The sequence below is a fragment of the Delphinapterus leucas genome, chromosome 5, assembly GCF_059928025.1.
Source record: "Delphinapterus leucas isolate spDelLeu-1000000601 "Yukka" chromosome 5, BTC_Dleu_Yukka2, whole genome shotgun sequence".
NCBI classification, from domain to species: domain Eukaryota; kingdom Metazoa; phylum Chordata; class Mammalia; order Artiodactyla; family Monodontidae; genus Delphinapterus; species Delphinapterus leucas.
In genome coordinates, this window is record NC_143133.1 from 52,579,326 (window position 1) to 52,604,733 (window position 25,408).

The window sequence follows — 25,408 nt, forward strand, 5'->3', positions numbered from 1 at the left end:
CATCCAGTCTCTACAAATGACCCAATTTCGTTCCTTTTTATGGCTGAGTTATATTCTATTGTATATATGTACCACAACTTCTTCATCCATTCGTCTGTCGATGGGCATTTAGGTTGCTTCCATGACCTGGCTATTGTAAATAGTGCTTCAATGAACATTGGGGTGCATGTGTCTTTTTGAATTATGGTTTTCTCTGGGTATATGCCTAGTAGTGGGATTGCTGGGTGATATGGTAATTCTGTTTTTAGTTTTTTAAGGAACCTCCATACTGCTCTCCATAGTGGCTGTATCAATTTACATTCTCACCAACACTGCAAGAGGGTTCCCTTTTCTCCACACCCTCTCCAGCATTTGTTGTTTGTAGATTTTCTGATGATGCCCATTCTAACTGTTGTGAGGTGATACCTCATTGTACTTTTGATTTGCATTTCTCTAATAATTAGTGATGTCGAGCAGCTTTTCATCTGCTTCTTGGCCATCTGTATGTCCTCTTTGGAGAAATGTCTATTTAGGTCTTCTGCCCATTTTTTGATTGCGTTATTTGTTTTTTTAATATTGAGCTGCATGAGCTGTTCGTATATTTTGGAGATTAACCCTTTGTCTGTTGATTCGTTTGCCAATATTTTCTCCCATTCTGAGGGTTGTCTTTTCGTCTTGTTTGTAGTTTCCTTTGCTTTGCAAAAGCTTTTAAGTTTCCTTAGGTCCCATTTGTTTATTTTTGTTTTTATTTCCATTACTCTAGGAGGTGGATCAAAAAAGATCTTGCTGTTACTTAAGTCAAAGAGTGTTCTTCCTATGTTTTTCTCTAAGAGTTTTATAGTGTCTGGTCTTGAATTTAGGTCTCTAATCCATTTTGAGTTCGTTTTTGTGTATGGTGTTAGGGAGTGTTCTAATTTCATTCTTTTACATGTAGCTCTCCAGTTTTCCCAGCACCACTTATTGAAGAGACTGTCTTTTCTCCATTATATATCCTTGCCTCCTTTGTCATAGATTAGTTGACCATAGGTGCATAGGTTTATCTCTGGGCTTTCTATCCTGATCCATTGATCTATATTTCTGTTTTTGTGCCAGTACCATATTGTCTTGATTACAGTAACTTTGGAGTATAGTCTGAAGTCAGGGAGTCTGATTCCTCCAGCTCCCTTTTCTTCCCTCAAGACTGCTTTGGCTATTCGGGGTCTTTTGTGTCTCCATACAAATTTTAAGAATTTTTTGTTCTAGTTCTGTAAAAAAATGCCATTGGTGATTTGATAGGGATTGCATTGAATCTGTAGATTGCTTTGAGTAGTATAGTCATTTTCACAATATTGATTCTTCCAATCCAAGAACATGGTATATTTCTCCATCTGTTGGTATCATCTTTAATTTCTTTCAACAGTGTCTTATAGTTTTCTGCCTACAGGTCTTTTGCCTCCTTAGGCAGATTTATTCCGAGGTATTTTATTCTTTTTGTTGCAAGGGTAAATGGGAGTGTTTCCTTCATTTCTCTTTCAGATTTTTCATCATTAGTGTATGGGAATGCAAGAGATTTCTGTGCATTAATTTTGTATCCTGCAGCTTTACCAAATTCATTGATTAGCTCTAGTAGTTTTCTGGTGGCATCTTTAGGATTCTCTGTATAGTATCATGTCATCTGCAGTCAGTGACAGTTTTACTTCTCCTTTTCCAATTTGTATTCCTTTTATTTCTTTTTCTTCTCTGATTGCCTTGGCTAGGACTTCCAAAACTGTGTTGAATAATAGTGGCGAGGGTGGACGTCCTTGTCTTGTTCCTGATCTTAGAGGAAATGCTTTCAGTTTTTCACCATTGAGAATGATGTTTGCTGTGGGTTTGTCGTATATGACCTTTATTATGTTGAGTTGGGAGTTTTCCTCCCTCTGCAGTTTTTTGGAAGAGTTTGAGAAGGATGGGTATTAGCTCTTCTCTAAATGTTTGATAGAATTCACCTGTGAAGCCATCTGGTCCTGGACTTCTGTTTGTTGGAAGATTTTTTTTTTTTTTCCCTCTGGTACGCGGGCCTCTCACTGTTGTGGCCTCTCCCATTGCAGAGCACAGGCTCCGGACGTGCAGGCTCAGCGGCCATGGCTCACGGGCCCAGCCGTTCCGTGGCATGTGGGATCCTTCCGGACCGGGGCACGAACCCGTGTCCCCTGCATCGGCAGGTGGACTCTCAACCACTGCGCCACCAGGGAAGCCCTGTTGGAAGATTTCTAATCACAGTTTCAATTTCATTACTTGTGATTGGTCTGTTCATATTTTCTATTTCTTCCTCGTTCAGTCTTGGAAGGTTGTACCTTTCTAAGAATTTGTTGATTTCTTCCAGGTTGTCCATTTTATTGGCATATAATTGTTTGTAGTAATGTCTTAAAATCCTTTGTATTTCTGCAGTATCAGTTGTGATTTCTTCTTTCATTTCTAATTTTATTGATTTGAGTCTTCTCCCTCTTTTTCTTGATGAGTCTGGCTAATGGTTTATCAATTTTGTTTATCTTCTCAAAGAACCAGCTTTTGGTTTTATTGATCTTTGCTATTGTTTTCTTTGTTTCTATTTCATTTATTTCTGCTCTGATCTTTATGATTTCTTTCCTTCTGCTAACTTTAGGTTTTGATTGTTCTCCTTTCTCTAGTTCCTTTAAGTGTAATGTTATATTGTTTATTTGAGATTTTTCTTGTTTCTTGAGGTAGGCTTGTATAGCTATAAGCTTCCCTCTTAGACCTGCTTTTGCTGCATCCCATAGGTTTTGGATCGTCGTGTTTTCATTGTCATTTGTCTCTAGGTATTTTTTGATTTCCTCTTGGATTTCTTCAGTTATTTAGTAATGTATTGTTTAGCCTCCTTGTGTTTGTGTTTTTTACGGTTTTTTTCCCTGTAATTGATTTCTGATCTCATAGCGTTGTGGTCAGAAAAGATGCTTGATATGATTTCAGTTTTCTTAAATTTACTGAGGCTTGATTTGTGACCCAAGACGTGATCTATCCTGGAGAATGCTCTGTGTGCACTTGAGAAGAAAGTGTAATCTGTGGTTTTTGGATGGAATGTTCTATAAATATCAATTAAATCTATCTGGTCTGTTGTTGCATTTAAAGCTTGTGTTTCCTTATTAATTTTCTGTTTGGATGATCTGTCCATTGGTGTAAGTGAGGTTTTATGGTCCCCCACTATTGTGTTACTGTCCATTTCCTCTTTTAGAGCTGTTAGCAGTTGCCTTATGTGTTGAGGTGCTCCTATGTTGGGTGCATATATATTTATAATTGTTATACCTTTTTCTTGGATTGATCCCTCGATCATTGTGTAGTGTCCTTCCTTGTCTCTTGTAACATTCTTTATTTTAAAGTCTATTTTATCTGATATGAGTATTGCTACTCCAGCTTTCTTTTGATTTCTTTTTGCATGGAATATATTTTTCCATCCCCTCACTTTCAGCCTGAATGTGTCCCTAGGTCTGAAGTGGGTCTCTTGTAGACAGCATATATATGGGTCTTGTTTTTGTATCCATTCAGCAAGCCTTTGTCTTTTTGTTGGAGCATTTAATCCATTCACGTTTAAGGTAATTATTGATATGTATGTTCCTATTACCATTTTCTTAATTGTTTTGGGTTTGTTTTTGTAGGTCCTTTCCTTCTCTTCTGTTTCCCACTTAGAGAAGTTCCTTTAGCATTTGTTGTAGAGCTGGTTTGTTGGTGCTGAATTCTCTTAGCTTTTGCTTGTCTGTAAAGCTTTTGATTTCTCCATCGACTCTGAATGAGATCCTTGCCGGGTAGAGTAATCTTGGTTGTAGGTTCTTCCTTTTCATCACTTTAAATATGTCATGCCACTCCCTTCTGGCTTGTAGAGTTTCTGCTGAGAAATCAGCTGTTAACCTTACGGGAGTTCCCTTGTATGTTATTTGTCATTTTTCCCTTTCTGCTTTCAATAATTTTTCTTTGTCTTTAATTTTTGCCAATTTGATTACTGTGTGTCTCTGCATGTTTCTTCTTGGGTTTATCCTGTATGGGAGTCTGCACTTCCTGGACTTGGGTGGCTGTTTCCTTTCCCATGTTAGGGAAGTTTTCGACTATAATCTCTTCAGATATTTTCTCGGGTCCTTTCTCTCTCTCTTCCCTTCTTGTACCCCTATAATGTGAATGTTGTTGTGTTTAATGTTCCAGAGGTCTCTTAGGCTGTCTTCATTTCTTTTAATTCTTTTTTCTTTATTCTGTTCTGCAGCAGTTAATTCCACCATCTGTCTTCCAGGTCACTTATCCGTTCTTCTGCCTCAGTTATTCTGCTATTGATTCCTTCTAGTGTATTTTTCATTTCAGTTATTGTATTGTTCATCTCTGTTTGTTTGTTCTTTAATTCTTCTAGACCTTTGTTAAACATTTCTTGCATCTTCTCGAACTTTGCCTCCATTCTTTTTCTGAGGTCCTGGATCATCTTCACTATCATTATTCTGAATTCTTTTTCTGGAAGGTTTCCTATCTCCACTTCATTTAGTTGTTTTTCTGGGGTTTTATCTTCTTCCTTCATCTGGTACATAGCCCTCTGCCTTTTCATCTTGTCTATCTTTCTGTGAATGTGGTTTTTGTTCCACAGGCTGCAGGATTGTAGTTCTTGCTTCTGCTATCTGCTCTGTGGTGGATGAGGCTATCTCTCTAGTTACATTTTAAACCAAATTTATCATTGTGTCAATTTGGGCAAGGTGGTTTCTAAGCTGATCTTGTAATGCGGATAATAGCACCTACCTTAATAAGATTGACGTGTATGTGTGTGAAGTGAGATATGCATGCACAGTGCATAGCCTGATCCTGCTGTTGTAGTGTATTCTGTCTGCATAGGGATCATGTTTCTTATTTGCTGTTGTACGTTCCAAGTGTCTACTACAGTGCCTAACATACAGTAGGCACTTTAATATGTTAAATGTTAATGAAAGAACAAAGGAATGAGACTGTAGGAAAACAATTAATTATGCCACTCTCTCTCTCCTTCTTCTTCATCTTGGTTTTAGTTGAGGGAGGCATAGGAAGCCAGTTTAAAAATTAACAAATAGGAAGATTCTAATCCTAGTACACATTCAACCTTTTTCTGTGACACTACATAATTAGTGATTTTTTTTTTTTAAGTGCCTACTCTGGAATAGATTTGCCCCAACAGGACCATAGTTGATCCTGATTTTTTGCCTACTAATTAGGAGAGGAGATTGTAAATTCTGATCTGCAGTTTGGATGGAGAGAAGAAGACCAAGTTTGTCAGGACTTATACCCTTATACTAACCTTTCTTGATATGAAATACATACATTCGGGAATGGTATAGCCGAGGACTAGAAATCACTGGCTTCTAAATTTTGATGTTAAAATACAATTTGAAGACAATAGGAATAAAGTCTAGGAAAGAACTTTTTTTCAAAACCATCCATTCATTCAAGAAACTTAGATATTTATATATCTAGAAATATATTTATCAATTAAAGTAATATACCTACAGAAAAGCAAAGCACACAAATCATAAATGTACAATAAAGTAAATTTTCACAAAGTGAATATACATGGGTGACCATCACACAGATGAAGTTACAGAATATTACTAGCTCCTCAGGGACCCTTCTTATAGCTCCTCCTAGTGTCTGTACCTCCCTCTCAAAGGTAACCTGTATTCTTGTGAGTACAGTAGATTAGTTTTGCTTTTTTTTTTTTTTTTTTTTTTGAATTTCATATAAATAGAATCATACAATTCTTGTACCTTTTTGAGCCTGACTTGTTTTGCTATAATCAACATTATTGCATATGTAATGATAATTTGTTCACTTTCATTACTGAATAGCACTCTATTGTATGATTATTCTATAATTTATCTAATCCTTTGACAGTGGCCATTTGAGTTTCTGATTGCGGTTATTATGTCTGATGATGCTGTGGACATTGTTGTAGATGTCTTTTGGTACCCATGTATACACATTTGTGGGGGTATAGCATTCTTACTACTTTTGAACATGGGCAGTAATAATCTCAAGTCAACAAGCATGTATTTTAAACTGTTGTCAATGGTTTATCAGTATCACTATATTCTCAGGTGTACTTTCATTAAGGAAAAGTCTTGGGCCTTCACGTACCACCTCATTGCATGATGTTGCTTCTGAGGCTATTCCATTCCACAGGCTGAATCAATTAATTTAGAGAGAGGTCCACGGACCTAACTTTTACAGGGAAATATTATTTTTTTCTACTCATACTTTCCGTGTGATGGGAGCTAAGTAGTACAATGCCTGGTTTCTCTCTACCAAGTTTAATCCTTTGATTCCTCAACAGTTACTTGGAAATTTTTATTTCTAGGGTGTTAGGAATCAATATAGAGCCCAGCTTTAAAATTGCAAAGTCTTTTGGCTTAGTAGCTTTCTTTTTTAACTGAAAATCGCCTATTTTTCCATAGTTTGTTTATTCCATGGAGGCAAGAACTTACTTTGAGAGGTCTCCTGAAATGTAACTTAATTCGTCTTCCTCATATCCTTCCCCACTAAAAATCTCCTTGGCCCTTTCTGCTATAGTCAAGCTTCCCTAACAGAAACCATTGATGGTCACTTCTTGGGGATCTGATCTCTCAGTGCCAAACACCTGTCCTGAACAGTGGTTAGCATATAGGTAACTGGATCCCTTCCTAGATAAATGAACTACACACTAAATGTTGCATACCTTTTCAAGAATAGGACCCAAGGAGAACAGGTGAAGAAATCTATTATAGATAGTTATTATCTATGGCTTTCTAAATTTCATTTTAGGTAAGGGGATAAGGGGGGAAAAAGCCCCATTTACTTGTATTGGCTTTTTTTTTCTTCCTTTTTTTTAAAAGTCTCACTAGGATTGGAAAGAGCATTTCAAAAGATGAGAGAAAATTAATAACTTCTGATTAATACCAGATTTCTTTCTTCCTGCAAAGAATTTTCAAATGACGTCAGAGAACTGACACCCTTAACATCTTTGGCAGAAGTTTTGTGGAGAAAAAAGATCTTCACTGCTTACAATTTGAGGTGGGGGTGAGAAGTAATGGGGGGAGTGCAATGGCAAAAACTATGTGATTTCATCTCATGTACAAGCTGCTTTCCATGATCACTTGGCATTTTCCATGGGAGATGTTCAGCCCCAAACAGTCTTCGATGGATTGTTTGCATGCTTTCTGGGCTGTGCTACCTTGGGAGGTGTAGATTCTAGGACAGATTTCTCTCTTTCCTTTTGTATCTTTGCCTTGATGGTAGTAGGAACCATTTTTATATATGTACATATACTCCTCATGGTTTTCTTTTGTTTGTTGTGGCACCCACTTGTTTGTTTTTTTCTAAGTTACTGGACAGCTGCCGCCACCTAACCAGGCAGTAACATAGGATACCCCTCAAAGCTGAGCTATTATCCCTCACTAAGCCATAGTTTAAGCAAAACTAAATGTACTACTTGAGCGGTAGAATATATATAAAACATAAAATTTACCATTTTAAACATTTTTAAGTGTGCAGTTCAGTTGCATTAAGTACATTCATATTATTGCACAACCACCATCACCATCCATCTCCAAAACTTTTTTATCGTCCCAAACTGTACCCATTAGACAATAACTCTCCATGCTCCCTTACCCTCACCCCTGGCATCAGTCCGTGGCGACCACCATTCTACTGAATTTGAATACTCTAGGTCCCTCATATAAGTGGAATCATAGGATATTTGTCCTTTTGTGTGTGTCTTATTTTATTTAGCACAATGTATTCAAGGTTCATCCATATTGTACGTAGCATATGTCAGAATTTTTTTTAAGGTGGAATAATATTTAATTGTACGTGTATACCACATCTGTCCATCCATCGCTGGACATTTGGGTTATTTCCACCTTTTGCCTATTGTGAATAATGCTGCTCTGAACATTGGTGTACAAGTATCTATTTGAAATTCTGCTTTTACTTCTTTTGGGTATATACCCAGAAGTGGAATTGGTAGATCATGTAGTAATTGTACATTTAATTTTGGAGATATTGCCATACTGTTTTCCACAGTGGCTGCACCATTTTATATTTCCACCAGTAACATACAAGGGTTCAGATTTTCCCACATCCTCACCAACACTTGTTATTTTTTGGTTTTTTTTGATAATAGGCATCCTGATGGGTGTGAAGTGGTATCATTACGGTGTTGATTTGCATTTCCCTAATGATTAGTAACGTTGAGCTTCTTTTATGTGCTTATAGGCTATTTGTATATCTTCTTGGAGATACATATCTTCTTATCTCTTCAAGTCCTTTGCCTATTTGTAAATCAGATGTTTTGTTGTTGAGTTATAGTTCTTTATGTATTCTGGATATTAATCTCTTTGTGAGATGTATGATTATATATATTTTAAAGCAATATAAATATGTATTTGTTTTGAAGGGCCTATTTCAGTTTTACCATGTTTCTTAGGGTAAATATTCAGTAATCCACTCTTGAAGCAGTAGTGGTGTTTTGTCCATATTTGTTAGGGCAAATAGTCAGTAATCCACTCTTGAAGCAGTAGTGGTGTTTTGTCTAGTGCTTACTCAGGGCCTAGAACTCTTTTTGGTGCTGTACACTTACGAACTTTTAAAATTCTTGCAAGAATCCTACATGGACATACTTTCATCTGTGTTTTCAGTTGAGAAAAATGAGACACAGAGAGTTTAAGTAACTTCCACTAGTTTGCTTTAAAGGTGGAATGTGAGCTTAAGCAATCTAGCTCCTGAGTCCATGCCCTTACCGCAATATGTGGCTGCCTCTCCCATGACTTGCATTGGTGACAAACTGTGTGTGTGCTCTCATCAGATGACACTTTTCACCTCTTAAACACTGTCTTAAAAGGCAGTGCATAAGATCAAGTGAGGTGTCTGAAGAAGTTCTTAGCAAAAATTAAACAGACGGTTAAGATTGGAACCTCTTTAAAATTCTTTATGTTGCATTATGTTTTCCTTTTTTGGAAGTATGTTTTCCATAAAGGTGTGTTCTTTATTTGGGTCTGGAATACTTTTTTCTAAAATGTTTCCCCTAGTGAAATTTGCTTACTGAGACCATTTTGGGGGTACATTTTTTTTTTTAACATCTTTATTGGAGTATAATAGCTTTACAATGGTGTGTTAGTTTCTGCTTTATAACAAAGTGAATCAGTTATACATATACATATGTCCCCATGGGGGTAAATTTTTAACTTACATGTTTTTCTCTGTTTCTATTTTAAGCCACCTGTATTCTAGACTTGGTGTATGAGTGGCTTTAACTGATGTCTAGATACTGAAATTTTATTTTGCTGTTTACCTAAGCCAAACTTAATTAGTAATGAATAAAACATCTGTCAAATTGTATAATACATTCTAGAGCAAAATGGAATTTTTGCTGCTGCCCACCATTATCACTAATACTGGGCGTAGCGGGGTGTATGTATTTGTGTGTTGTTTTATATATGCACTTGGGGAAAGGGGATGAAAATGTAGATCTCATTTCTTCATTCAAAATTAATGTTACTCGGAATTCCCTGGTGGTCCAGTGGTAAGGACTCCTTGCTTCCACTGCAGGGTGCACAGGTTCGATCCTTGGTCGGGGAACTAAGATCCCGCATGCCGCACGGCATGGCCGGGGGTGGGGTGGGGTGGGGGGGAAGAAAAAGATCAATGCTACTAATTGGATAGCTTTTTTTCCCCTTTTCTTTCTCTCTTTTTTCTCTCCTTGTGTGTGTGTGGGTGGCGGGCACGACTGGGAGGTGCTATGTGTAACCAGCAGTCTATTCCTAATTGTACACATGGACTTAAAAAATTTTTTGTTAATAGAAATGATGCTTTTTAAAAATAAATTGGCTGCTTTGGGTCTTCATTGCTGCACACAGGCTTTCTCTAGTTGCGGTGAGTCGGGGCTACTCTTTGTTGCGGTGCAGGGGCTTCTCCTTGCGGTGGCTTCTCTTGTTGAGGAGCACGGGCTCTAGGAACGCGGACTTCAGTCGTTGCGGCATGCGGGCTCAGTAGTTGTGGCTCGCGGGCTCTAGAGTGCAGGCTCAGTAGTTGTGGCGCATGGGCTTATTTGCTCCGCAGCATGTGGGATCTTCCCAGACCAGGGCTCGAACCCCGTGTCCTCTGCATTGGCAGGCGGATTCTTAACCACTGCGCCACCAAGGCAGCCCCAAATGATGTTTTATTGAATATCTTCGTATACAAATTTTTGCATAGTCACAGTTTATGTATACCTATATAATAAATTTCCAGAATAGAAATGGCTAGGAATTCAAGGAATTGCACATCTTGAATTATAATAGACACTGCCAAATGTCTTCCAAAAAGATTTTACAAATTTAAACTCCCATCAGTGCATGAGAATTCCTGTTTCTCTACTAGTACGTCAACGACGGGTATTATCAAACTTTAAATCTACAGCAACGATTCTTTTTTTTTTAATATAAATTTACTTATTTATTTATTTTTGGCTGCATTGGGTCTTTGTTGCTGCACGTGGGCTTTTTCTAGTTACAGTGAGCAGGGGCTACTCTTCCTTGCAGTGCGCGGGCTTCTTATTGTGGTGGTTTCTCTTGTTGCGGAGCACAGGCTCTAGGCGCGTGGGCTTCAGTAGTTGTGGCTGGCACGTGGGCTCAGTAGTTGTGGTGCACGGCCTTAGTTGCTCCGCGGCATGTGGGATCTTCCCAGACCAGGGATCGAACCCGTATCCCCTGCATGGGCAGGCGGACTCTTAACCACTGCACCACCAGGGAAGTCCTAACAATTCTTAAATGATTGTCGTAAGAACATAAGAGCTATGCCAGGAAGCTGGCCATAGAGTGTCTTATGTGTCACCTTCATTGAATGTTTTTTGATAGGTTTGTCACCACCAGGTTCTGTGGCAATTAGGGTCAGGCCAGCAACTTGATCAGATTAGTGCTTCTCTGATTGTGGCCTTTTTTGTTTTGATATAATTTCAGTTTACAGAAGAATTGCAAGAATATTACAAAGAAGTTCAGCCAGATACGTCATTCATTAACATTTTACCACATTTGCATTATCCTTCTGTGTATCTACACATGCACGCGCACACACACACACGCATACACATATATACTTATTTTCCCTGAACCCTTTGAAGGTAATTAGGCATCATGCCCTTTTCTCCCTAAACACTACAGTGTTTCTAAAAAATAAGGACATTCTCTTATTGAACCCCTGTACAGCTGTCAAAACCAGAAATTAAAATTGATATCCTATTTTCTAATCTACCGTTTTATGCAGATTTTGTTACTTGTCTAAATAATGTCCTTTTATAGCAGAGTAAATTCTGGATAGTCTGTTGTATTCAGTGATCATGTATCTTTAGTCCCTTCTAATCTGGGCCAGTTTCTCAGTTTTTTGCTTGTTTTTCACAACCTTGATGCTCTGAAAAGTATAGTCTACTTATTTTGTTGACTATTCCACAATTTAGGTATGTCATGTTTCCTCATGTTTAGATTCAAGTTCTGTGGTTTTTTTTGTCAGTGGTATCACAGAAGTGATATTGTGCTCTTATGCATCACGTTAGGAGGCATTTGATGTCAATTTGTCCTATTCAGTCTCTTGACATGAAATTGGAGTACTTTGCTCAGTGTCTCATTGCTCCCTCTTGTTGAGCCATAGGTTTTAAGACATGTACTTTTCATATAAGATCTTTATATGTGATGTTAATGGATGCCAGTGTTCTCATAACTCAGTTGTGCTAACTGGGTGGTGAGGCTTATGGCTGTTGCAGATTTAATTGGGGGAAATCCCTCCTCAGGTATGGATTTTAGAAAAGACATCTTTACCCTAACCTGGTAATAATAATACTGGAGATACCTAAAAAGCCAGATGCTGAGAATAGCTGGAAATGATGGTCCCAGTCACTCATTCTTTGTATCTTTCCACTCTTCCTGATTCTTTACACAAACTGCTGACAGACTGTTAAGTTTGTTGTTGTTGTGGTTTTAATTGAAAAAGAAAAGGTAGGATAAAGGGACTTTAAAAATTAAGGAAGCAGTGCTTTTCAAATGTTCTCTACCCAGTATACTAGTAAGAAGGGGAGCATGTTCTCCACCTGATGGGGTCAACTGCAAGTGTGGCATGTCTTTGAAGTCTGCCCCATAGGATACTTGTTCTAATAGAAACATGCTTAATAAATGTGATGGTTTCGGAGACTACATCATGCCTTGATTGTCTTTGTTACAGTATCCAGTCTCCTGCCTTGATTGTCTTTGTTACAGTATCCAAGACCACTAATTACACCCTGATAGGTTTTGAGCATTATTGCCATTAAATATGGTTCTTAAAGTAAGAGTAGTTTCAAAGCTAGAAGTTGAAATGCGACAAAGGGTGACATGTCTTGCTCAAAGTTATGTGACTTAATACGTAGGCTGTTTTCTGCCATAGGTATAGAATGAATAAGCTTTTAGAAGTAAAAATAAGTTACATATTTACTTTAAATATATTTTTTAGATTAGTCAAATATTAATCTTTTAAATCATATTCAATAAGTACAATATTTAAGTTGTTTCTTACATTTTTGTTTTTATAAACTATATAGATAATATCTTTGAACATATGCCATTGTCCATTTGTCTTAGTAGCAGGTAAGTTCCATAAGGACATGGATTTTGTGTTTCTTTTGTTCACTGATGTATACCAAGTACCCATATTTTGTACATGCTAGGTGAATGAATGAATCTAGAGACAAAGACGGTATGTTATGTGTAGTCCTTTCTAACTAGCATCTTCTATTTTTGTGAGTAAATTACTAAACAGCTTCCTAGTACCACTTGCTTTGTTTTTCGTATTATATTTTAGCATAGACTATGGTGATAGTGTATATCACCTATTTGTTTCTTTCTCCTGGTGGAATGATCAGGTATGGATTCTTGAGTATATGAATCAGGTTTCCTAATTTTCCCATCAAATGTTGTTTAATTTCAGTATCTTGAATCATGTTTCAAGAATTCTAGTACTTTTTTGAACTGTATACTGTTTACAGCAGATTTGGTGCAGAGTTTGGCTTAATTATGAGTTTGAATTGTTCATGCTTTCTTTTCTACATTTTTCCTGCGAATACCACCAGTGTGTCTTGAGTTAATTTATTGTAATATCGTTTCTGCATGAAGCAAAAAATTTGTGAAATACAAAAAAATAGAGGAAATTACTTTTAGTTCTACACCCAAGGGCAGAATAGTTTCCCACACTACTTGAGCTTGCTTTTCCATCTAGTTCTATGTTTTTAAACTCGGAAGTTCTAATATCGTTACTAGACAGTAGTCTAGCAGTGTAATTACTAAGTTGTTCTATATTCAAAAAAGTTTTTTCTTATCCTTCCACACCCGCCTTTTGGTTTTTGACTTGGTTTTTCTCGTGTGAAGCATCTGTTAGCTAGAAAAGGTGTTTTTCCCACATTACTTGAGCTTGCTTTTCCATCCAGCTCTATGTTTTTAAACTCGGAAGTTCTAATATTGTTACTAGACAGTATTCTAGCAGTGTAATTACTAAGTTGTTCTATATTCAAAAAAGTTGTTTCTTATCCTTCCATACCCGCCTTTTGTTTTTTTTTTTTTTTTTTTGTAGTACGCAGGCCTCTCACTGTTGTGGCCTCTCCCGTTGCGGAGCACAGACTCCGGACGCGCAGGCTCAGTAGCCTTGGCTCACGGGCCCAGCCGCTCCGTGGCATGTGGGATCTTCCCGGACCGGGGCACGAACCCGTGTCCCCTGCATCGGGAGGTGGACTCTCAACCACTGCGCCACCAGGGAAGCCCCCGCCTTTTGATTTTTGACTTGGTTTTTCTCACGTGAATCATCTGTTAGCTAGAAAAGGTGTTAAGATGGTGAAGTTTTGATATTATCATGTTTGTCCTCAATACATTTGTAGTCATATACTTCCTTAACAGATTGGTTAATATAGAAGGAAATGTATCTGTTGTGGGGAAAACAATATTACATCTCCACCATGAGCAAAAAAGAAGTGAAAGAAGTGTGTAAAGTGTATGCAGGTTTTTTACTTATTTGAAAATTCAAATGGATTGGAGGATATGTGGGAATCTTAATACTATTTATAGGTAAGAAGTGCTATGTTTAGTGATTGATGGCAAAATTAAAAAAATCCTCACACTGCCAGGTATATGAAAATAGATTTAGCTATAATAATATTTTCCCTAGCTCTTTGTATTTTGAATAAAAGATCATTGTTATCTTAGAAAGGGAAAGCTAGTGAAATTAAAGTAAAATGAGTTTGCTAGCCTAAAATTATACTTACAACATAGATACTTTGGGCAGTGTAAGTTTTCTTGAGCCATAGTATTATATGAACATTACTAATGATGGCACATAGATTTTTTTTTTTTTCCAATTTATGTTTGGCTGCATTGCGTCTTTGTTGCTGTGCCCGACCTTTCTCTAGTTGTGGTGAGCGGGGACTACTCTTCGTTGTGGCGTGCGGGCTTCTTGTTGTGGTGGCTTCTCTTGTTGCGGAGCACAGGCTCTAGGCACGTGGACTTCAGTAGTTGTGGCACGTGGGCTCAGTAGTTGTGGCTCGCGGACTCTAGAGCACAGGCTCAGTAGTTGTGGCACACGGGCTTAGTTGCTCCGCAGCATATGGGATCTTCCCTGACCAGGGCTGGAACCCATGTCCCCTGCGTTGGCAGGCGGATTCTTAACCACTGCACCACCAGGGAAATCCAGCACATAGGTTTTTGTGTTTTGTTCACCAATCCCAATGTGAGGGAGAAGCATACATAATAGAAGAAGAAAAGGGTGTAATCACCTTTATATAAGCTAACCTTTGCTTGTTACTTAAAAAAAGTCCAGAATTACAACTTTTTTCTTTTAAATATATAACAGGGTTGATGATCACATTTAATCAAAACTATGCTTTATATAGTGTGCAAAAAATTTGAGAAACCTACTCATGCAAATGAGATGTTGACAACCTATAATATCAAAAAGAGAAATTGGATAACAGTGATTCTTTGTTACAATGAGGAATTAAGTCAATACTTCATAAAATCAAAGGTGTTCCTAGGGTACTTAAGGATTTAGATTTTTTTGTTTTTGCATTGTTAAATATACTGTGCACCTATTATGAAAGTGTTTTACGGAAGAGTGACCTAAACTTGGTTGATCCAATTTATTTCTGGTTTTCAGTTGTCAACACGTCAATAGATATCTTGTTTTAAAAATAGATTACAAGGGATTTCCCTGGTGGATCAGTGGTTAAGAATCCGCCTGCCAATGCAGGGCACACGAGTTCGAGCCCTGGCCCCAGAAAATCCCATGTACCATGGAGCAACTAAGCCGGTGCACCACAACTACTGAGCCTGTGCTTTAGAGCCCACGAGTCACAACTACTGAAGCCCGTGCACCTAGAGCCCGAGCTCCGCAACAAGAGAAGCCACTGCAATGAGAGGCCTGCACACCACAATGAAGGGTAGCCCCCGCTCGCCGCAACTAGAGAAAGCCCGCACGCAGCAACGAAGACCCAAAGCAGCCAAAGATAAATAAATAAATAAATTTTCAAAAAATAGATTACAAGTAAAGATAAAAAATTTGTACCGGCCTTTCTCACCATTCCCTACTGCAAAAGGGAGGGATAGAACTTAATCTTTAAATCATAATCAGTCTCTGAGTAATTGTTAGCTGACTTGTCATTTCTGCTGAAAACTGGTTATTTTGATTGCATAATGTAAATATACATTATGAATTTTCTTAAGTCACTCATGTTTGAAGATGGGCCTTCTTTCTGTAGTAGATAATTCCTGAAGTTTTGTATATTCTATCAATACATCAGATTAGTAGAGGAAAATGGATCTTGATCAGTATAGGGTGCATATAGTATCTTGGTATAATGACAGTTTTAAATACGTAGACCTATGAATTTTATTGAATAATTAGAATTTAGTTCAATTGTGAGCTTCAGAATTGTGCATTGTGAACCTACTAAACACTTTTATGAATTTTCTCGGAAACCTCATTTTCTTATCCTTCCCCCATTCTAATAGATACAGTAACCATTAGGTTTTCTTTTTTAAATTTTGTATTGGCGTATAGTTGATTTACAGTGTTGTGTTAGTTTCAGGTGTACAGCAGAGTGAATCGGTTATACATATACATATATCTGCTCTTTTTTGGTTTTGTTTTTAAAATTCTTTTCCCATGTAGGCCATTACAGAGTATTGAGTAGAGTTCCTTGTGCTATACAGCAGGTTCTTATTAGTTATCTATTTTATATATATATAGTAGTGTGTATATGTCAATCCCAATCTCCCAGTTTATCCCTCCCCCCTTATCCCCTGGTAACCATAAGTTTGTTTTCTACATCTGTGACTCTACTTCTGTTTTGTAAATAAGTTCATTTGTACCCTTTTATTTTAGATTCCATATATATAAGCAATATCATATGATATTTGCAGTAACCGTTAGTTTTTTTTGTTTGTTTGTTTTTTGCGGTATGCGGGGCTCTCACTGTTGTGGCCTCTCCTGTTGCGGAGCACAGGCTCCGGACGCGCAGGCTCAGCGGCCATGGCTCACGGGCCCAGCCGCTCCGCGGCACGTGGGATCTTCCTGGACTGGGGCACGAACCCATGGCCCCTGCATCGGCAGGCGGACTCTCAACCACTGCACCACCAGGGAAGCCCCAACCATTAGTTTTTAATGGGATAGTTATGAATGTGATGGCATATGCATTAAAGAGAGGATTGAGACTGCACACAATTGGAGATGCTTTATTATATACTGAAGAACCAGTTGAATCTTATTAACATTTATAAGCTTTCTAGCCTTAGGATAGCACCTAGACAGAACACTGCATCCTTTTGAAATGCTGTTTAGGCTTAGCAGGCAAATTGCTGAGTTCTCTTGCTCATGTTTTTTATTGGGGCAGGAGTGATATTGCACAAGCATGCTATATGATTGTTGACTTCATCTAATGGGTAGCTCCAAAAAAGAATGTAGACACATATTTTAATCAGCATTCAGTTGTTAACCTAATTTTGTAAGCATTTCACAGCACCAAGAAACAAAATTTGCATTTGTATTTTGAGTGCAGTGGATCTCTTACTAGCCGTGTAATAAACTTATGTTAAATTCTGTGTTAGATCCCAAAGGATGCTTAATGGTTGGAGTTATTAGCTAGTTTGAAGGGTTAGTGGCATCGTGATTCTCACTGAAAAGTTTTATTTCATTTGTTAACTGTGCCTCTCTCTAAAATTTTCACCATTTTAAGCCCTTAGTTAGATTCTGGCCACACCTCACTTTGCTTCTTTTATAAAGTATAACTGCTCTTAAATACATATGTGAAGAAGTAATTTAGAGATTGTCTTAAACTTCTTGGTTTTTGTAAAATATTCTAGTGAGGCAGTTTTATTTTAATCATATGCTGCAGTGGTACATTTAGTCAGTCTCAAAGGTTCAAAAGAAAATCTTTCCTGTGGAAAAAGATTCAGGAGTAGAGCCTTTAACTTCATAATTGGAGTTCACATCATAGATTAGCCAATAGTTCAGTGTTTTAAAACTACGGTCTTCAGCAGCCTTGCTTATTACTACTAAATCATTGTATTTAAAATTGAACATCCTATAGGATAAAATCAATGAGAATTACTTGTTATTAATTCTTCTGACAGAAACTTGGATTATTTGCTCATTTTTAGTGCTATTTCAATTAAAGTCACTTTTCAATATTTTAGAGTTAACTAAAATACCAAAATATTCAAAGTCACAGATGCCCATTGTTTATAAATGGAGTCCATAAACAATGTCATATAGCATTAAATTACTCAACAAAAGGAAGTACATGGGAATCTAAGACTTCAGTCATCAAAGTTAATAATTATGTAAAATACAACAAATATAGTAGAGAAATCTTAAGTCAAATTAGGCTTCACAAACCTATAACTGTGATTATGAACAAGTCACTTAAACTATAACTGCAGTCTTGCTTTAAAAAGAAAACAAGATTCTATTGATCATTTTTCTTCAAGTGCTGTGTGCCTCCACCATGTCTTTCAGAAGATCTCATTTCTTATTTCAGAGGAAATAGGAGGTCATCACATAGGGATTTGTTTCTTCCTCTTATACTTATCTTTATTAATATCACACTTAATATCTTTAGTTATTTTGACATAACCATTTATAACTAAAAAACAGTAATAATTACTAACATTTATTCGTCATTTACTGTATTCCAGGCATTGTTCTATGTGTCTTCTATATGTTAATTAGCACATTTAATCCCTTCAGCAACTCCTTGAGGTCAGTACAACCACTGTGTCCTTTTTACAGATGAGGAAGGAAACTGAGGTGTAGAGAGTCAAATAATTTCAGGGCTGCACAGGAAGTAAATATTGGGTTGGCCAAAAGGTTCGTTCAGTTTTGTCCATAAGATGGCTCTAGTAGCGCTTAGTTGTCTAAAACTTCATTCGAGACAATTTTGTTAGATTGTATGTGACAGCTGTCATATCAGCATGCATTTAAAAAAAGACTTATCAAAATTGGTGAATTTTGGGGCTTCCCTGGTGGCGCAGTGGTTGAGAGTCCGCCTGCCGATGCAGGGGACACGGGTTCGTGCCCCGAACTGGGAAGATCCCACATGCCACGGAGCGGCTGGGCCCGTGAGCCATGGCCACTGAGCCTGCGCGTCCGGAGCCTGTGCTCCGCAACGGGAGAGGCCACGACAGTGAGAAGCTGGCGTACCGCAAAAAAAAAAAAAAAAAATTGATGAATTTTTGTTTAGCCATTTTAATATTGAAGATGGAAGAAAAACAACATTTTCAGCATATTATGCTTTATTATTTCAAGAAAGGCAAAAATGCAACTGAAATGCAAAAAAAGATTCGGGCAGTGTATGGAGAAGGTGCTGTGATTGATCGAACACGTCAAAAGTGGTTTGCATAGTTTTGTGCTGGAGATTTCTCGCTCGACGATGCTCCACGGTTGGGTAGACCAGTTGAAGTTGATAGCAATCAAATCGAGACCTTAACTGAGTACAATCAATGTTCTACCACGTGGGAGACAGCAGACATACTCAAAATATCTGAATCAAGCCCTGAAAATAGTTTGTACCAGCTTGGTTATGTTAATCGCTTTCATGTTTGGGTTCCACATAGTGTGATAAAAACCTTCTTGACTATATTTCCGCATGCGGTTCTCTACTGAAATGTAATGAAAACGTTCCACTTTTAAAGCAAATTATGACAAGCGATGAAAAGTGGATACTGTACAACAATGTGGAACGGAAGAGATCGTGGGGCAAGCGAAATGAACCACCACCAACCACACCAAAGGCCTGTCTTTATCCAAAGAAGGGGATGTCGTGTAATGGTGGGGTTGGAAGAGAGTCCTCTGTTATGAGCTCCTTCCGGAAAACCAAACAATTGATTCCAACAAGTACTGCTCCCAATTAGACCAACTGATAGCAACACTCGACAAAAAGCGTCCAGAATTAGTCAACAGAAAATGCATAATCTTCCACCAGGATAACGCAAGGCTGCACATTTCTCTGATGACCAGGCAAAAACTGTTACAGCTTGGCTGGGAAGTTCTGATTCATTCGAGTATTCACCAGACATTGCACCTTTGGTTTTCCATTTATTTTGGTCTTTACAAAATTCTCTTAACCGAAAAAATTTCAATTCCTTGGAAGACTGTAAAAGGACCTGGAACAGTTCTTTGCTCAAAAAGATAAAAAGTTTTGGGAAAACGGAATTATGAAGTTGCCTGAAAAATGGCAGAAGGTAGTAGAACAAAACAGTGAATATGTTCAATAAAGTTCTTGGTGAAAATGAAAAATGTGTCTTTTATTTTTACTTAAGAAACAAAGGTACTTTTTGGCCAACCCAATACCAAATCATAGATTTGAATTCAGCTAATCTCACTCTGAGTCTTTCTCTTAACCTGCATGGTGTATGTATTTCTAATTCCAACCTAAATTGTGCTTATCCTTGCTCATGCTTTTCTCTTTGCCCTCTCCCAAATAACTGAAATGCTTCTATGCTAGTACATATAGCATATTTATTTTTGAAGGGCCATATGCTATAAACTAATTAAGTAGTCAACATCTAGGTTTAAATCTTAACTCTGTCTGTCACTTAATTTACTCTGTGATATTGGGCAACTTGCTTTCTACATCTTTAAAATGGGCCAATATGTATCTTCCAGAATTATTTTATAATGATTAAAAGGGGGGAAAAATGTATAACATAGTGCCTGGCACATGGTAAACACTTGTGAGCTCTACACCACCTCTTGGGCTGTGAGGATTTTTTTGAGTGCTCCAGATTATGTGAGACTGGGGCAGGGGGGTCTTTGGTTAGATGTCTTTTAGCAAGGTGTCTCTGGAAGGTACCAGTCATCCTCATCTAATCAGCATGGTACATGCTTAGAGTGGATGTGTCAGGCCTAGTTAGAGTTTGTTGTTTTGTTTAGGAGTGGTTTTAAAGAATGTATTTTGTTATAACTGGGTATAGGTGTTTACTAGAGGATTTCTTTTTACACTGGACTTTAGTAGGGTTGAAGTATAAGTCATAAAGGAGACTTCATGGTGCCTAAAAAGCTTACTGTGGAGCATGTCATACAGCCTATTTAATTTTTTTTTCTTATTTTTTCTCTAGAAAATTTGGTGAGCGGCCTCCACCTAAACGACTTACTAGGTAAGCATTATGTTAGTCTTTCACCCAAACATTTCATAAAAGTGTTAGATCCTGTCATTTTGGAAGGTATATTAGGTGTTCTTTGCAAGAAGTTATTCACATAATGGTATCTAGATCATAAGCGTATTTCCACCCTCCCTTCCCCACATCTCCCCTTTTTCTCCCTTCAAAAAACAGGGTAAGAGGATACAGTTCAAAGGGAAAAATGAAATCTTTCAAGAATTAATATTGAGTATTATATAGTTAATATAACAAGGGCTACAATGTAAAGATAGTTTCCTATATCTAGCTTCATTAGCCAGTCACAATTTGTTGATCACAACTGGAACTTGAAAGATACTTAAATGCTTTTAGAAAAGAATTTTAAAACAAAGATATTATCCATTTTAAATGAGACTATAAATATTATATTCTAATTATGTAATTTTTTACGGTATGCATTTTAATTACACATGTTAAATTTAAAAGTGTTAGTCTTGAAAATGATTTTAAAAATTTCTAACCATCAGTGATTGTAAAATAAAAATAAGACATTCAGTTCCACAGTTACAGTCCTAGAGTTAATGCTACCCTGTGTCGTTAGTATCTTTCAAGAAAATCGTATGTGTGTATAAACATATACCTGTGTTTTTTCTTTTTAAAGTCTGGCATCATACTCTACCATTGTTCTGTTAACTGTAGATCTTCTATCTTGTTCTCCTTAGTGTATCCATAGATTTTCCTTGTCTTCCCACTACTCCTTATTTAATTCACACCGATAGCCATTTGGGTTATTTCCACATTATTACTATTATTAAAAAAGCTGTCACTCAAAGAATGACAGGGGCATGCCAGAAGTACACACAAAGGGAGCCAGTTTGAAGAGGCTTCTTTTAGCCAAATCATGGACACTTTGGTCATCAAAATAAATAATGATAGTAATAGATTAAAACCCATAAAATAAAAGGACAGTTTAGAAGTCTACACTGAGTTAAATAAATAATTCGATAAATGGGGGAGAGGAGATAGCTTTTCTTTACAGAAGAATTCCACCTAATAAGTGTAGAAGGAATCATGGAACTAGGAAAGCACATTTTGGCAACCGTTACAGTGATAATCGTTTCAGGCCAACATCATCAGTGAATTCTTAAACTACTGGTTTAAAGTCTGATGAGAAACAAAGTGTTTTTATAGTGTCTAAGCATATCTTCACAAAGTATGGTTAATTATAAAGTGAAAAGCAGTAACATGACAGTGAAGAAACCTGGCAGGTGCCACCTTAATTAAGCGTTCTAAATTAACATCACTAATAATGGACAACTAAGTATCATATGCATCCTGAGGACATACTATCACTTTTGTAGTGGTTCTTGCCAAAAATGCATAAGCTAAATCTAAGCATAAGGAAGCATCAGACAGACACAGATGGAAGGACATTTCTATCAAATAAACAGCATCTACTCTTCAAAATTTTCAAAATCATGAAAAAGACTGAGGAGTACCAGAGTAAAGGAGACCAAAAAGACATGACAACTAAGTTAAACATGACAAATTCAACTGAACCTGGAGCAGGAACAAATTTTTCTTGTGCTCTAAAGCTGGAGTTGGCAAACGTTTTCTGTAATAGGCCAGATAATAAAAGTGTTAGGCTTTTGGGGGCACACTGAGTTTGTTTTGACTTTTCAGCTCTGTTCTTGCATCCCCAAATCAGCCGTAGACAATATGGAAATGAATGGTGTGTCTGTTCCAGCTCAAATTAATTAAAAAAACAAACAAACTGAATGCTATTCTGATTTGGCCTGAGGACAGCTGTTTCTCAATACTGCTCCATACTCCCACCCCCAATAAAGGACATTAGAGGGACAGTTGGAGACATCTGAATAAAATCTATTACCAGTGATAATTGCATTGTGATTGTATAAGAGACTGTCTTTTTAGGAAATAAACACAAGTATCTTGGGAAAAAGGGACTTTATGTCTATAATGTGCTCTTAAATGGTTTTAAAAACATAATATATAGGGCTTCCCTGGTGGCGCAGTGGTTGAGATTCCGCCTGCCGATGCAGGGGACACGGGTTCGTGCCCCGGTCCGGGAAGAACCCACATGCCGCGGAGCGGCTGGGCCCGTGAGCCATGGCCGCTGAGCCTGCGCGTCCGGAGCCTGTGCTCCGCAACGGGAGAGGCCGCAACAGTGAGAGGCCCGCGTACCGCAAAAAAAACCCTCACAAAAACCCATAATATACAAATATGGTAAAATATTAACATTCGAGAGTCTGGGGGAAATGGGGACTAGGAATTGTTTGTGCTTTCGTAACTTTCCTGTATGCCTGAAATTCAAAATAAAAAAAAAAATTTAAGGTGTATTTCAGATCAAGTGGGCTGGGAAAATATAACTTATCTCACAGGACCATGTAAATGTATTTTCAATTATTTTTATATATCTTGAAATTCTAACTGGAATTGCTTAATTCACATATATAGGCATTTTGAAATTTAAAATTTAATAGATAAATATTTTAATTGCATTACCAGCAGCAATAGGTTCAAGTGACTCCTAACGATAAAATATTTATTCATTCATTCATTCATTTAGGCTGTGTCGGGTCTTTTTTTTTTTTTTTTTGTGGTACGCGGGCCTCTCACTGTCGTGGCCTCTCCCGTTGTGGAGCACAGACTCCGGACGCGCAGGCTCAGCGGCCATGGCTCACGGACCCAGCCGCTCTGCGGCATGTGGGATCTTCCCGGACCGGGGCACGAACCCGTGTCCCCTGCATCAGCAGGCGGACTCTCAACCACTGCGCCACCAGGGAAGCCCTGTGTCGGGTCTTAGTTGTGGCACACAGGATCTTCGTTGAGGCATGCGGGATCTTTTGTTGTGGCACACGGGCTTCTCTCTCGTTGTGGCGTGCAGGTCTTCTCTTTTCTAGTTGTGGCACACAGGCTCCAGGGCGCATGGGCTCTGTAGTTGTGGCGCACGTGTTCTAGAGCATGTGGGCTCTGTAGTTTGTGGCACGCAGGCTCTCTGGTTGAGGCGCGTGAGCTCAGTAGTTGTGGCACGTCGGCTTAGTTGCCCCATGGCATGTGGATTGAACCCATGTCCCCTGCATTGGAAGGTGGATTCTTTTTTTGTTTCTTTTTTTTTTTGCTTTACAATGGTGTGTTAATTTCTGCTTTATAACAGAGTGAATCAGTTATACATATACATATGTTCCCATATCTCTTCCCTCTTGCGCCTCCCTCCCTCCCACCCTCCCTATCCCACCCCTCTAGGTGATCACAAGGCACCGAGCTGATCTCCCTATGCTATGCGGCTGCTTCCCACTAGCTATCTGTTTTACGTTTGGTAGTGTATATATGTCCATGCCACTCTCTCACTTTGTCACAGCTTACCCTTCCCCCTCCCCATATCCTCAAGTCCATTCTGTAGTAGGTCTGTGTCTTTATTCCCGTCTTGCCCCTAGGTTCTTCATGAACTTTGTTTTTTTTTTTCTTAGATTCCATATATATGTGTTAGCATAGGGTATTTGTTTTTCTCTTTCTGACTTACTTCACTCTGTATGACAGACTCTATGGAAGGTGGATTCTTTACCATTGGATCACCAGGGAAGTCCCCGATAAAATATATTTTGATGAATAGTTACCTGCATATGTAAAATTTCCTTTCCTTTCCTTAAATATAAACAATAATATAGTTAGGTCCCATCTACTTTATCATGATTTTCCATTTACCCTTTAAGCAATTTTCCCTGTTTGGAAAATTTTAGTAGCTTTTAGGACTTCTGCTTCTAGCCAAGATGGAGTAACAGGGACTAGAATTACTCTTCGGCCTAAAACAACTAAAAACCTGGACAAAATATATGAAACAGTGGTTTTCAAGATATTGAATGGCAGGCAAGAAAGGACAGTGATCCTTGAGAGACAGGAGACAAATGAGGTGAGCCCTACAATTGCCTCAGCTTAGTGCCTGGAGAAAGTTTCCAGTATATGATGTAGGGAAGGGGAATCCAGGTGGAGCCTAGTAAGCACCATGAGTTGTGGAGGTAGAGCTGGGACTATAAGGAGGCTAAGGTGGCCAGAACTCTTAGGGCAGAGAACTGGAGAGGAAAGAGCTATGCAGAGTTCCAGAGATCTACAGAGGGTCCTCTCTAGTCTTAAGCTGAGTATTGATTACCACCGGTGTGAGGAGACTACCGAAGGTTGGGAGGAAAAACAACCTAAACAATTAGAGGAAAGAATTCCTAGAGCTCCCTCAATACTATGAATTGTGCCTGTTCCCAATAGCCAAAGTGGAAAAAAATCTCATAATTCACAGCGCATCAACAAGAGTACTCAGAAGGGTTTTGTTTCAGTAGTGGTACAAAATTAGGCCTAGACTAAATGCTGATCTGGTTTCGCCTAACAAAACTTAAAAGCGAGGTTGAAAGGATAAAACTTTTTCTAAGTAACTGTGTCCTAAAACAAAGCTCAAGAATATTTAAAGGAATAAAAAATATGCAGCACTCAAAAAGGTGATGAAATTCATTGTGTCTTAACATCTAATCAAAATAACCAGTTGTAAAAAGAAGTAGGGAAAATATAATTCATAATAAGAAAAATCAGTCAATTAAAACCAACCCAGAAAAGACACGGATGATAAAATTAGACAAAGACATTAAAACAGTTATTACATTTGTCTTCTTTATGTTTAAGAAGCTAAGATCACCTAGAGACTGTCATGCAGAGTGAGGTAAGTCAGAGAGAGAAAAACAAATACAGTATGCTAACACATATATATGGAATCGAAAAAGAAAAAGTGGTTCTGA

General features: G+C 38.0%; 1 protein-coding gene across 5 annotated transcripts in view; it reads left to right on the plus strand.

Moving 5' to 3' along the window:
• LOC111170864 (recombining binding protein suppressor of hairless) overlaps positions 1-25,408 on the plus strand; it is a 236,837-nt gene that overhangs the window by 171,672 nt on the left and 39,757 nt on the right. For 4 of the 5 annotated variants that reach the window (XM_022566471.2, XM_022566457.2, XM_022566463.2 and 1 more), the window contains one exon: positions 20,589-20,627. The exons of the other annotated variant lie outside the window; for it this stretch is intronic. In XM_022566471.2, the coding sequence (XP_022422179.1) occupies positions 20,589-20,627 (39 nt within the window). The remainder of the gene's footprint in view (positions 1-20,588; positions 20,628-25,408) is intronic. 5 annotated transcript variants of the gene reach the window in all.